Raw genomic sequence first — 14834 nt, forward strand, 5'->3', positions numbered from 1 at the left:
GTTACTCAACATCAAACTAACCTTTATTTTCTTCATAAATCAAGACATTTCTGACTGGATTCAAACTTCTGAGCTGTAGCGTACATTGCAGTGAGAGTCCATGGTTATTGATTATAGCAGATGATGTAGAGTATCAGGACAGGGACAGACTGTTAAAACGTTATGAGCTGTCTTGCTGCAGAGAAAGTGGAGTCTGTCATCCTTGAAATGCTACCAAGACAGGCAGCTGGCAGGATTGAATGATGCTCTGCCTCTGTGGTCAAGTACAGACATAGGCTTTAAGCAACCATGAGCCACTGATAAGTGTGACAGATCAGTATTAATAAGAATCCAAAAGTGGATTTGTTAAACAGCTATGAGCCACTGATAAGAAAAAACAACGAGCATGCAATAAAGTGGACTTGTTAGGGGGAGATTTTTATCGGAGTTGGAATAGTTTGGCTCAATTTTTGTTAAAATACAGAGCTAAAAAGTTGTCTTTGTTTCAAAACCTTGATCAGATACAGTCAGATACAAACATGCAATATACACTACTGCTCAAGTTTGTTTTCAGTTTGAAGAGTCCTTGTTTTTCATGATTAAAGTACATTCATTTGAATGTAATATTCCATGAAGCTTATGCAAAATGTTTCCACAGATGTTTTTGAAACTAAATCAGTCCTCATAAATCACTTATAATGTTTAAGGAAATATCTACACAACCATACAAAGAACATTTTTAGTAACAATTACTCCTGCTGTAATTCTTTATTATCAGGATGTCCTAAAAACTCTATGAAAAGCCTTCAGTTCCTACAAAATACTGTAGGAAGAGTATTGACAGGCCAATGAAGGCTTCCCTTCCTTGGCTTCCTCTTAATACCAGAATTGAATCCAAACACCTCTTAATGACCTTGTAGTACCATATCACCCTATTAGAGCACTTCGCTCTTGCTCTGCAGGCCTACTTGTTGTTCCCAGAGTATTTAAATGTAGAATGGGAGGGAGAGCCTTCAGTTTTCAGGCCTCTCTACTGTGGAACCAGCTTCCAGTTTGGATTCAGGAGACAGACACTATCTCTACTTTTAAGATTAGGCTTCAAACTTTCCTTTTTGCTAAAGCATATAGTTAGGGCTGGATCAGGTGATCCTGAATACTCCCTTAGTTATGCTGCAATAGGTGTAGGCTGCCGGGGGATTCCCATGATGCATTGAGTTTTTCCTTTTCAGTTACTTTTCTCACTCAACATGTGTTAACAGACCTCTCTGCTGAATCACACTTGTTATTAATCTCTGTCTCTCTTCCACACCATGTCTTATCCTGTTTTCCTTCTCTCACCCCAACCTGTCACAGCAGATGGCCCCGCCCCTCCCTGAGCCTGGCTCTGCCGGAGGTTTCTTCCTGTTAAAAGGGAGTTTTTCCTTCCCACTGTCGCCAAAGTGCTTGCTCATAGGGGGTCATATGATTGTTGGGTATTTCTCTCTATGTATTATTGTAGGATCTATTCTACAATATAAAGCGCCATAAGGCGACTGTTGTTGTGATTTGGCAGTATATAAATAAAATTGAATTGAATTGAATAGATGACCTAGGGTTTAACCTTTGCATTGTTTTAAATAATTTAAAATAAGACAATGAAGTAATGAACATTTTAAATGCATTTTTATTGAAGCTGGTATCATTTTCGTCTAAACAAACCGCAAAACTTCTGGAACAATGTTGTTTGGACAGGCGAGACCAAAGTGTTTTTTTCTGTCATGGAACAGTTCATGGAGGTCTGAGCAGAAACTTCACTATTGCCTTACAAATTGCTTCCTAATACTTTTTTTAAATATTAAAGCTTTTATGAATGTTTGACATGTAGCTATGTTTGTTATTGCTCTTGCTTATTTATTATTTATCCTACTTGTTCTATTTACATTTGCACTTTTTAACTTCTGGTAGTTGTTCAGACATAATTGTGATGTCACACGACTGCAGTGACAACAGCAATGGAATGTGATGAAGCCTCACCCATGAACAGTCCTCCTTTACATTCAGGAATCAGATGAATAAAGGATCAGGGCCTTTTCTTTCTTACTTCAAAACAAGTTCTGTACATTTAATTTGTCAGGGCAGGTTAGTTTGAATGACCTGTTTTTCCTTTTGTTGTATGTTCTGTTTGCTTAGGAGGAAACCTCTCCTTGCATTATTATGAATCAGCACAGTGCTGTGTGCTGCAAGCTGTGGTGCTCTAACGTCCTCATCTGCAGACTTATATTAAACACAGTATGATTAAAATTAAAAACAAGATTAAAAATCCCACTAAAGGTCACTTTACTGTGCGTTCATTGTGATTTCACGTGTACTCCGGGGTCTTTCACCTGAGTTCAGCTAAGAAAAAAACACCTTGTGTTGATGTTTACTGAGGATGTTTAGTTTCCCTACAAAACTTTGTACAATGTTTCACAGTTTTGCAAGCAGGGATGGAAGAATACTGTACTCTGAGGAGCTCGAGTTATTGCATGCTAAGCTACATCAGGTATGAAACACCTGTGAAGCACAAAATAAAGAAATGATAGATTGCTTAATAATAACAAACTGTCACTTTACATTAGGCTGCTTAAAAGAGTCACTATCTGTAAATCTATAACTTTATCTATTTTCAAAAAATCCTTAAAAACAAACAATTATAATGTAATCTTAATTGTTCAAGTCTTTGGGGTGTGGGATGTAATACAGGAAAGACAGATGGTACCAACTAGTGTAAAATTTCTTCACATGCTTGAGTCATACCTTGATTCTGGTTTTAAGCCTGTTATGAATAATAGTGAGAAACAGAAACAGAAATAAAATGGGAGAAAATAAAAGGCTTATCACAACAAACACTAGAGCAGAAGGTGAAATGAGTTATAAGAACAACCAGTGATTGAGGAGACAGGACAGGAGATCCTACGAAATGGCAGCACTGGAGATCATGACAGGACACAGTTTCATGAAAGTGTTATTATACTGCATTTAATCCTAATCATTTTCACCTAATCTGGAGTGATGGACTACAAGGATACTTGGAGCATGAGAAGCAAAATGTTGAAAATCCAATGAAGGAGAAATGATAGGAGCACATTTCAACTTCTCATGTTTTAAAACTATCTAAAACTAAGCCTTTTTTTTTAACATCTCTGAGATGCTTGATCATCACCGCAAATGACTTCATGTGGAACATTGTAAAGGGATATGGTTTTTTTTTTTTATGTGGCAAAGACGTTTGTGCTTCCACAGCTATGAACCATACTTGATAACCATATTTATTTTATTTCTTTAAAAACTACATCCCTGTGCTGCTCCTCCTTTATCTGGTTTGTATTGTTCCTTTAGAAACGGGAGTGGCAGTTCTTGGATAAAAAGCAAAAGACATACATCAGGTATGTCTTTATATACAGTTAAAAAAACAGTTAAAAACTCTTCTGTTCAAACAAGCCTTTTGTTGATCTACATATTTTATTTTATTTTTTTACATTATTTACATTTGATCTTTTACATTGTATATAATGTCTACTGATTTTATTGTTTATTTTAATATTTGTGTACAGCGCTTTGTGATTGCCTGTCTGCGAAAAGCGCTTAATAAATAAAGTTTACTTACTTACTTACTTACTATATATGTGCAGCTGAGCTCTTGATTGTTATCTTTGAAAGCATGGACATGCAAGACATATGTGTGTATATCTATCTATCTATCTATCTATCTATCTATCTATATATATATATATATATATATATATATACACATGTACAGGAGTTGTCAGCCACCTCCTGTACATGGATGACATCAAGCTGTATGCCAAGAGTGAACGAGACATCGATTCACTGATCCACACTACCAGGATATACAGTAATGACATTGGAATGTCGTTCGGACTGGAGAAGTGTAGTCGGATGGTAACAAAGAGAGGGAAGGTAGTCAGAACTGAGGGGATTGAACTACCAGAAGGCAACATTGCAGACATAGAGGACAGTTACAAGTACCTGGGGATCCCGCAGGCGAATGGGAACCATGAAGAGGCCGCTAGAAAAGCTGCAACCACCAAGTACCTGCAGAGGGTCAGGCAAGTCCTGAGGAGTCAGCTGAATGGTAAGAACAAGATCCGGGCCATCAACACGTACGCCCTGCCCGTGATCAGGTACCCTGCTGGGGTAATAGGCTGGCCAAAGGAGGAGATAGAAGCCACTGACATAAAGACAAGAAAGCTCCTTACCATGCATGGAGGGTTTCACCCCAAGTCCAGCACCCTGAGGCTGTACGCTAAGCGGAAGGAAGGGGGCCGGGGACTGGTGAGTGTCAGCACCACAGTCCAGGATGAGACAACGAACATCCAAGAATACATTGGGAAGATGGCCCCAACTGACCGAGTGCTCAAGTGAATACCTCAGGCAGCAGAAACCCAAGAAAGAGGAGGGAGACGAGGAACCATCATGGAAGGACAGGCCCCTGCACGGTATGTACCACCGGCAGATAGAGGAGGTGGCTGATATCCAGAAATCCTACCAGTGGCTGGACAAAGCTGGACTGAAAGACAGCACAGAGGCACTAATCATGGCAGCACAAGAACAAGCTCTGAGTACAAGATCCATAGAGGCTGGGGTCTATCACACCAGGCAAGACCCCAGGTGCAGGCTGTGTAAAGATGCCCCTGAGACAATTCAGCACATAACAGCAGGGTGCAAGATGCTAGCAGGCAAGGCATACATGGAACGCCATAACCAAGTGGCCGGCATAGTGTACAGGAACTAGAGATGGACCGATCCGATATTACGTATCGGTATCGGTCCGATACTGACCTAAATTACTGGATCGGATATCGGAGAAAAATAAAAAATGTAATCCGATCCATTAAATATCATGAAAGCACCTCGCAAAACTTGCAACACGCCGTAACTCGCCTCAGAACGTTAGCAGTCGGAGCAGTATGCATCACGTGATAGAGCAGCTGTGGCATGCCGGTGTTGTGCCAAAAAGTGATTGTCTGCCAAAAACTGATTTCCGGTATTTGCCAAAAAGCGATTGCTCATATTTAAAGTGCTATAAGTAACTTGTTGGGCTATAATATGTTAAACATATGTCAAATGCATCCCTTATGGATGACATAAAGTCATCTTGAGCCACAAACAACATTCGTGTAGCAAGATACAAGCCGCAATCAGTTTTTGGCAGCGACTTTTATATAACCTTTATTTATGCAGTAAAAAAAATCTCATTAACATTAAAAATGTATTTTGTAAGAGTAAGTTGGCCAAGAGCACAGCAGAAATGGCAGCAAATATTACAATAGTTCTGTAAAAATATGTTAAGTGGGGATAAAGGACCAGATATGGTTATAATGTAAGTACAAGTTGTAAAGATACTTAAAAAACAGATAATTTTTTAATTCTTTATGTAACCCCTTTGTATCCCCTGTTCACCGAAGTCTATTTACGAACATACGTAAAGATATTACACATAAAAAAATACACAGAAACACTGGAAATCACTTTTTGGCAGACAATCACTTTTTGGCACAACACCGGACCGGTGGTCTGGATAGCATTTGGAGCTTCGCTAGCAACCTGGCATTTCATCTCCGACAAAGTTATCCCCGAGAGAAGTAAAGCAAGTGTGTAAGTCCATCTCTGAATGTTTGTAAAGCATTCCCACGTTAAGCTTAACAAGCGACTGCCTCTCGCTCTCCGGCTGCTACTTCAATCGTGAAACTGCTTAAATGATCAGCTGATCGGCTTTTCTGTCGCGAGTCCGTCTCTCTTGTTTGTTTTTGGCCCACTTTGCACCAGAAAGAGGAAACCAGCGGCTGAACAACAGCAGCACGTTTAAGCTTGATAAGCTGTTGTTAGAATTTATTTAATATTTCTTTCTACACCAGGATCTTTTGACGCTGGTAACTGTGCAGGGGCGGATCTAGCAAAGTTTAGCCAGGGGGGCCGATAGGGCATGAACAGGGAAAAGGGGGCACAAAGACATACTTTTCTTTCTTATTCTCATTTAAAATGTCGAGCTTTTAATAAATAATTATCTGACACCCAAAGTTTTAATTTGATGTAAAATGAATAGAAGTCAACTACTGTATATAGTGACTATTAAGTCTAATATATATAGCCTAGTAAGCTATAGTACTTTTTACTTTGGGAAGGTACCATCTGTGCAGTCTGCAATTTTGTTGAAGAAAGATGTTGAATCTATTTAATATTTCTTGAAAAATAATTGATTTCTGTGCATTTTTTTTCACACTGCATCAAATTAAGGTTGATTACGTCGATTAAGCATCATGAGGTGGCGCGTGAGGGGTGGTTCCTTATTTTTTATTTATTTCTTTTTGTTGTTGCTGGGAGTTGGAACCCTATTAGTTAGGTTGCTTAATATTTACGCTAAGTACTCTTTAAAATACCAGAATAGGGAGGATGGTGTAGGTCTAAGTTTATTAGATTGATCAGTATTGCTGAACTATGAAATATTTTTTTTGTATACAGGTATAACAGAATAGCTTTAGTGTAGTTGTTGTTTTAAACTTGAGTATGAACTTGCAGACTTGCAAAATGCAGCAAGATATTTTAAAAAACAGTTTTGTTGATTAAAAAACACTATATCGGATTCATATCGGTATCGGCAGATATCCAAATTTATGATATCGGTATCGGTATCGGACATAAAAAAGTGGTATCGTGCCATCTCTAACAGGAACATCTGTGCCGAGTATAACCTGGAAGTCCCGAGGTCAAAATGGGAGATGCCCCCAAGGGTGGTGGAGAATGACCGAGCTAAGATCCTGTGGGACTTCCAGATACAGACGGACAAAATGGTGGTGGCTAACCAACCGGACATAGTGGTGGTAGACAAACAGAAGAAGACGGCCGTAGTGATCGATGTAGCGGTTCCGAATGACAGCAATATCAGGAAGAAGGAACACGAGAAGCTGGAGAAATACCAAGGGCTCAGAGAAGAGCTCGAGAGGATGTGGAGGGTGAAGGTAACGGTGGTCCCCGTGGTAATCGGAGCACTAGGTGCGGTGACTCCCAAGCTAGGCGAGTGGCTCCAGCAGATCCCAGGAACAACATCGGAGATCTCTGTCCAGAAGAGCGCAGTCCTGGGAACAGCTAAGATACTGCGCAGGACCCTCAAGCTCCCAGGCCTCTGGTAGAGGACCCGAGCTTGAAGGATAAACCGCCCGCAGGGGCGTGCTGGGTGTTGTTGTTGATATATATATATATATATATATATATATATATACACATACACACACACACACATACTTCTCACGTGTACAGCACTTTGTGTTGGTCTTTCACGTGGAATTCCAGTAAAACTGATTCATGTTTGTGGATGTAATGTGACAAAATGTGGAAAAGTTCAAGGGAGCTGAATACTTTTGCAAGCCACTGTATATATACAGATAGTGTTCATGCTATTTTTAAAAAACAACATCCTTATGCTGCTCCTCCTCTGTTCATATTTGCTGTCAGGGTGTGTTGTTTTCTAAGAAATGGGAGTGGCCATGCTTGGAAAAAGTAAAAAATCTGCATCAGGTTGAAACATATTTTAGTATCTGCAGTTGAGCTCTCTTTGTCATCTAAGTTATCTTTGAAAGCATAGACATTGAAGGAAATCTCTGTCCGTAGATAGAGCTTTTCCTCCTAAGGCATGGGCACCAATAAGCAGAGTTCATCCTTTAAACATATAACAAAATTAAAATATTCTCATGCATGATCAACGGGCAATCACGGTACCGGCCGGAGTACCGGGAGCAGTTCAGAAGAACAAGAAGACACGGAGACCGTTCTAGGTGTCATTCCAAACTGACTCAGAGGTTTATTTATCATACAACAGCTTATATAGAGGAAAAAGGTTCGTGTGTCAGCAGATTCTCAGTTCAAACCGGTACAGACCAAATAAGGAAACGTCTTCCTGCCTTGTGAGCAGAGAAGTATCCTTTGTGTAGTTTATCAGTTCAGCTACAATTTATGATCATTCCAGCAAAATACACTCCTAGACATAGAATACAGAGTTCTTTCATTAGTGAATTCTGAAACAAACCACCTGGCCTTTAACGAGCCTTTTTCTAAGAGATAAAGAAGGGAGGATGGGAGTAAGGAAGTGGTCTCGTCTCTGTGGTATTTTCGACCTTGGGGTACCAGCCTGTGAGTCTTACACATTAATTCTTGGGTCAGAGAGAAAGAGAAAACAACTAGTAAATGGGCCTTATTGAGTAACAGTTTTGAGTAACAGTTTTCACTACAAAGCAATATCCTGTAAATGCTACCGTGGTATCGAAATATCACAACAGACATGGACTGGGAAGAGACATGTGAGTCTATATTTTTAGTAATAGTTTTATTCCGTTATACAGTGTTTATGAATTGTTATTATTCACTTATTGCAAATTTTTCTTGATATCTTTTTGTATTTCATTGACAGGTAAGGCAATCGTTACGATTGCAGGTATGCCATCACATTAACCCCATTAACCAGAGCGTAATTTTGATATGAAAATCTTTAATCTAAACTTTTTGATCTAGGAGCTACTGGAGCTGTGATTCTGACTCCTGCCATTCTGACAACGCTGGGGTTCACTTCAGCTGGAATAGCAGCAGGCTCCATCGCTGCCAAACTGATGTCATACTTGGCAATCACTGGTGGAGGTGGAGTTGCAGCAGGAGGTCTCGTAGCAATCTTGCAGTCATGGGGTAAACTGAATAATTTGTAATATATTTTCTCTCTTTTTCTCACTAGCTCCCTCTAAGTGCATGTCAAACAAAACAAACAATAGACATATTTTATTATATTTTCCTAATAGTACCTAAGAGTAATATTTTAGTCCACTTTGGCTGTTGATGTTTATCAAAGATATGAAACACTATTTTTGCATACATCTGTATAAATAAAGGGTCATGAGTAAAATAGTGTATGTAAATCAGGGTGTGACAATGAAGAATAAAAGCTTTTCTCATGTTGCACAAGTATAACAAACAGCTAATAGTGTCTAATGTGATTTCACTGCAGGTGCAGCAGGTCTGTCATGGGCTGCCACTGCATTGTTTGGAAGTGTTGGTGGAGCAGCGGGTTGGATGATCTCAACTGTGTGTAACCTCAACGTGACTGTGAAATATGAAAATTAACACACTGAATAAACACAAACTGGCCTTCAAATGTTTCCTATTGTGCCAAATTAGACTGACTCAATAGCCTGAATTAAAATTTATTTTTTTATGTGTAGAGGACAGACACTCCGATTAAAGCATGATTTGAGGACCAAGTTACAAAAATGATTGATAAAGCTTGCTGATGACTTTTACTCATCATTTTTTAAATAAAATATCATTGTAGAGGATGAAGATGGAAGATGTTTTATCTCACCCAAAGACTGATATGATGCATATATATATGAAAAACACCCAGCACGCCCCTGCGGGCGGTTTATCCTTCAAGCTCGGGTCCTCTACCAGAGGCCTGGGAGCTTGAGGGTCCTGCGCTCTTCTGGACAGAGATCTCTGATGTTGTTCCCGGGATCTGCTGGAGCCACTTGCCTAGCTTGGGAGTCACCGCACCTAGTGCTCCGACTACCACGGGGACCGTTACCTTCACCCTCCACATTTTCTCGAGCTCTTCTCTGAGCCCTCGGTATTTCTCCAGCTTCTCGTGTTCCTTCTTTCTGATGTTGCTGTCATTCGGGACCGCTACATCGATCACTACGGCCGTCTTCTTCTGTTTGTCTACCACCACTATGTCCGGTTGGTTAGCCACCACCATTTTGTCCGTCTGTATCTAGAAGTCCCACAGGATCTTAGCTTGGTCATTCTCCACCACCCTTGGGGGCATCTCCCATTTTGACCTCGGAATTTCCAGGCCATATTTGGCACAGATGTTTTTGTATACTATGCCGGCCACTTGGTTATGGCGTTCCATGTATGCCTTGCCTGCTAGCATCTTGCACCCTGCTGTTATGTGCTGGATTGTCTCAGAGGCATCTTTACACAGCCTGCACCTGGGCTCTTGCCTGGTGTGATAGACCCCAGCCTCTATGGATCTTGTACTCAGAGCTTGTTCTTGTGCTGCCATGATTAGTGCCTCTGTGCTGTCTTTCAGTCCAGCTTTGTCCAGCCACTGGTAGGATTTCTGGATATCAGCCACCTCCTCTATCTGCCGGTGGTACATACCGTGCAGGGGCCTGTCTGTCCATGATGGTTCCTTGTCTCCCTCCTCTTTCTTGGGTTTCTGCTGCCTGAGGTATTCACTGAGCACTCGGTCAGTTGGGGCCATCTTCCCAATGTATTCTTGGATGTTCGTTGTCTCATCCTGGACTGTGGTGCTGACACTCACCAGTCCCCGGCCCCCTTCCTTCCGCTTAGCGTACAGCCTCAGGGTGCTGGACTTGGGGTGAAACCCTCCATGCATGGTAAGGAGCTTTCTCGTCTTTATGTCAGTGGCTTCTATCTCCTCCTTTGGCAAACTTATTATACCAGCTGGGTACCTGATCACGGGCAGGGCGTAGGTGTTGATAGCCCGGATCTTGTTCTTACCGTTCAGCTGACTCCTCAGGACTTGCCTGACCCTCTGCAGGTACTTGGTGGTTGCAGCTTTCCTAGCGGCCTCTTCATGATTCCCATTCGCCTGCGGGATCCCCAGGTACTTGTAACTGTCCTCTATGTCTGCAATGTTGCCTTCTAGTAGCTTGATCCCCTCAGTTCTGACTACCTTCCCTCTCTTTGTTATCATCCGACTACACTTCTCCAGCCCGAATGACATCCCGATGTCATTACTGTATATCCTGGTAGTGTGGATCAGTGAATCGATGTCTCGTTCACTCTTGGCATACAGCTTGATGTCATCCATGTACAGGAGGTGGCTGACAACTGCTCCATTCCGTAGTCGGTATCCGTAGCCAGTCTTGATAATGATCTCACTGAGGGGGTTCAGGCCTATGCAGAACAGCAGTGGGGCCAGAGCATCTCCTTGGTAGATCCCGCACTTGATGGTGACTTGTGCTATGGGCTTGAGGTTGGCCTACAGTGTTGTCCGCCACATCCCCATTGAGTTCCTGATGAAGGCTCTCAGGGTCTTGTTGATCTTATATAGTTCTAGGCATTCCAGAATCCAGGTGTGGGGCATTGAGTCATAGGCCTTCTTGTAATCAATCCAGGCAGTGCACAGGTTGGTCAGTCTGGTCCTGCAGTCTCGGCTGACTGCTTGGTCTGCCAGTAGCTGGTGTTTTGGGCTCATGTATTGACCCATGTACCTGACAGTATGATGCCTGACAGGAGCTTCCACGTGGTGCTGAGGCAGGTTATTGGTCGGTAGTTGGACGGACCGGTCCCTTCTTGGGGTCCTTGAGGAACAGGACTGTCCGGCCTTCGGTTAGCCATTCCGGGTGTCTCTCGTCAACTAGCAGCTGGTTCATTTGTGCTGCCAGACGCTCGTGGAGTGCAGTCAGCTTCTTCAGCCAGTAGGCGTGAACCATGTCAGGGCCTGGTTCTGTTCATCTCTTCATACTGGAGACCCTTTCTTGGATATCTGCCACTGTGATTTTTACTGGACCCTGTTCGGGGAGGTCGCTGTGGTCTGCCCTCAGATCCACTAGCCACTGAGCATTGCCGTTATGGGTTGCGTCCTTCTTCTCCTTCTCTTCCAGTATTGCTCCGTCTCCAGCCTTGGTGGTGCTGTTCTCTTATTGTTCCCCTGCCACTGAGAGTACACCTCTGCTGGTTCTGTGGAGAACAGCTGGTTTATTCTCCTGCCTTCTATTGCTCTGGTGTGCCTCCTCATGCGGCTGGCCAAGGCCGCTTGAGGAGGCCAAGGCTGTTTGTCGTTGCTTGGCAGTTTCCAAGGCCTCATGTATGGACAGCTTCCTGTACTTCTTAGGCACCTTCCTCAAAGGCGGAGTTGCGCCTTTCTGCAACTCCAATAGTTGGCTAACCTCCCTCCGTGCTACTTTGATCTTGCCCTCTAGCCTCATTCTCCATGGAGGGTACTGCCCCTTGTGGCTGTTCAACTTGTAGCCAAGCATCTCACTGATCACTGCTGCCGTATTGTAGATCAGCTTGTTAGTGTCGGTAATCGTGGCTGTAGGTATCGTCCGTAGTGCTGCATTAACATCATCTAGCAGACCTTCTGTGGGTACTTCACGTAATCTTGCTAACCGGCTACGGGGGGTCCAGGTTTCAAGCTTGGCCATGATCCTATCTTTCAGGTCAGTTTCTCTTGCACTCAAAGATCCTTCTCCTATCGGTGATGATATCTCCCCGGGTGGGGGAGATATCATCACCCCCACCCGGGCTTGGTACCCAATCTTGGGTGGGGGTGATGATATCTCCCCCCTGACCTGGCTCCCCCTTGCCGTAGCATTTATGTTGTACCTCGTCAATCTCTAGCTGTGAGAGCAGTCTCTTCTTTCGAATGTTGGAACACTGAGCTACTAGTTGTTTCGCCGTCATTGTGGATGTTGGGTATCGAAGAATCCATAGGTCCCTCATCCTATTCATGTAACCCTTACTTCCAGACACATACACACATAGACATTTGCGCACTATTTTGTCACGAAGTATTTTACGGCTACCTCTAAAAACAGTCTAAACACAGTTCCTTTTGGCGAACTGGTGGTTCAGATCGTCAGACTGAATCCCACCGCCGTGGACCAGACCGCCCAGACTCGAGTCCACCTTCCGGGGCTTTCCTCCTCATCTAAGAGGGCTGTGCACAGACTTCGGTGCTGGCTCCCCACGGCGTCAGGAATCAGTCCGCCAGATCTTGGAACAGAGTCACGGATAACAGTTCTGATGTTTCTGCTCCGGCTACAAAGGACCAAAACAAATGTCAAAAGATGTATTCTAAGACACTTCTTCAGCTGAGAATCAGAGAGGAGAAACACACAGTTTTACTTGCATGCAAGGGCAGTACAGAGCACTCGCACTGAGAGTGAGCGCTCTGAGACTCGCGCTCTGCCACTGCCCTGGTCTTTATTTATAGATCAGTGGGTGCGTTTGATCATTACATTGGAATATGGATGTTTAGGTGTGTGTGTGTGTGTGTGAGAGAGAGAGGTTAAGCTGTGACCCCGTGAAGACTTCCGTAAACCTGCTGGTCTGGAAATCCAGCAGTTCATTTAAATAAAAAGGGACTTAGACTAGCTACGTTTATCCTACCGTAAAATTGGAAAAGAAGGTACGACCTCTCCCAGTTCCCCAGGATGTAGGTGTGAATGCCAGTGCACTCTTGAATGCACACAAAGTCGTTACAGACCTCCTAGGATGAGACATTCTTTCAACATGCCACCAACTATATACTTCTAAACACAAATGATTACATGCAGTATTCTACCATAAACAAACTTATATTATTAAAAGATTATACTGACTACTAAATATAATTTCCATTGACAGGTATAAAAAATGAAAGGTGGTGGATTAGCCAGATGCTGGCAGATGTGTAAAAATAACTCTGATGTTTGGTGGTGGCTATGGCGGAGCTTCCACAGAGGCCAGCAGGTGGATGAGGGAAAGGGCAGGAAGGAGGAGAGACCTGAGGCAGCCGCATTTCGTATTGAACTGAAAAGGAACACGATTTGTCCCGTACTTCAGCTAGAATGAAAAAAGACAAAAAGCTGGAGTTATTCTATGTCTTTACCCGCTGATGCCTCTTCTCTCATTCTCTCTCCCTCCTTCTCCTGTTGCTACCTCAATCATGAAACTGATCATTGATCAGCTGATCGGTTTTTCTGACGCAAGCCCCGTCTCTCTTGTTTGTTTATCTCCCGCTTTGCGCCAGAAAGAGGAAACCAGCGGATGTCGCGCTAAACAACAGCAGCACGTTTAAGCTTGATCAGCTGTTGTTAGAATTTATTTAATATTACTTGTATCAGCTGATTTTTTCTGCAGCCACGACCGTAAAGCTGCTGGTCATTACCTTTTAGGTGACATGAATAAGTTGAAGGGAAGTTATGAACCGTTTCTGAGAGACAAATAACACCAGGATCCTTTTTTTACGTAGCTGACAGTTGGTAACTGTCCAGAGGCGGGTCTAGCACAGCTTTGCCAGGGGGTCAGGTAGGGCATTAATAGGGAAAGGGGGGCACAAAGAAATACTTTTCTTTCTTATTCTCATTTAAAATGTCTGGCTTTTAATAAATAATTATCTGGATCTTACAACTAAAGTTTTTATCTGATGTAAAATGTATAGAAATCATACATATACCATCAAGACAGACATCACGACAGACATCACTGTCACGACAGCGTTTGTTTTCATTCAAAGACTTTATGGCGTTTCCTATAATACCTGGTGGGCCGGTCTCTAGTCAAAATGCCCAGGCCAACTTTTGTCCCAGTCCAGCCCTGTATATATTAAAAAAACAACTATATGTAAAATAATTAAAGATGTTTTTCTGATTTTTAAAAGAGGTAGTGGTTTATTTAATTGCAACCTGTAATTTATTGCAGTTAACTTTTATTTGTTTAATTGTTTACAAAAGGTTTGAAAACTGGTTTTAGGATGTGTTTATGCGGGGGGATGATTTTCTTGTAAAACAAAGCGAGGTCCTAGCAAAACAAAATTGGTAACCACTGCTGTAACACAACATAAGAACACTGGGCCATAGCTCAGCTGGTTTCTATCAAAGACGAATGGCTCACCGGGGTCCATGTCTTTATCTGCTCTGCGTCTGCTCTGAAACGGGCTGGTTTTTATAGCAAGCAAGGTTTCATTTCCTCAGAAACAAAACTTTGTGTTCACAGCTGAACAACAGAGGGCGACAGAGAGTCACACAAACTGGATCGTGTTTTGACTGGAATGTTCTTTCTGGCACAAAACTGCTCAGATGTCATTAATGAGAGACATG

The 14834-nt window shown here is 42.5% G+C and overlaps 1 protein-coding gene across 1 annotated transcript; it reads left to right on the forward strand.

Moving 5' to 3' along the window:
• The first annotated feature begins 7540 nt into the window (after positions 1 to 7540).
• On the forward strand, positions 7541 to 9335 carry LOC309695180 (interferon alpha-inducible protein 27-like protein 1). The gene is made up of 5 exons (XM_082515681.1): positions 7541 to 7598; positions 8290 to 8312; positions 8423 to 8446; positions 8524 to 8691; positions 9008 to 9335. The coding sequence occupies exons 2-5, from the start codon at positions 8294 to 8296 to the stop codon at positions 9121 to 9123; spliced, it is 327 nt and encodes a 108-aa protein (XP_082371807.1). The 5' UTR covers positions 7541 to 7598; positions 8290 to 8293; the 3' UTR covers positions 9124 to 9335.
• Positions 9336 to 14834: the final 5499 nt, after the last annotated feature.

Source organism: Aulonocara stuartgranti (genome assembly GCF_965226115.1).
Source record: "Aulonocara stuartgranti genome assembly, chromosome: 19".
Taxonomy (NCBI): domain Eukaryota; kingdom Metazoa; phylum Chordata; class Actinopteri; order Cichliformes; family Cichlidae; genus Aulonocara; species Aulonocara stuartgranti.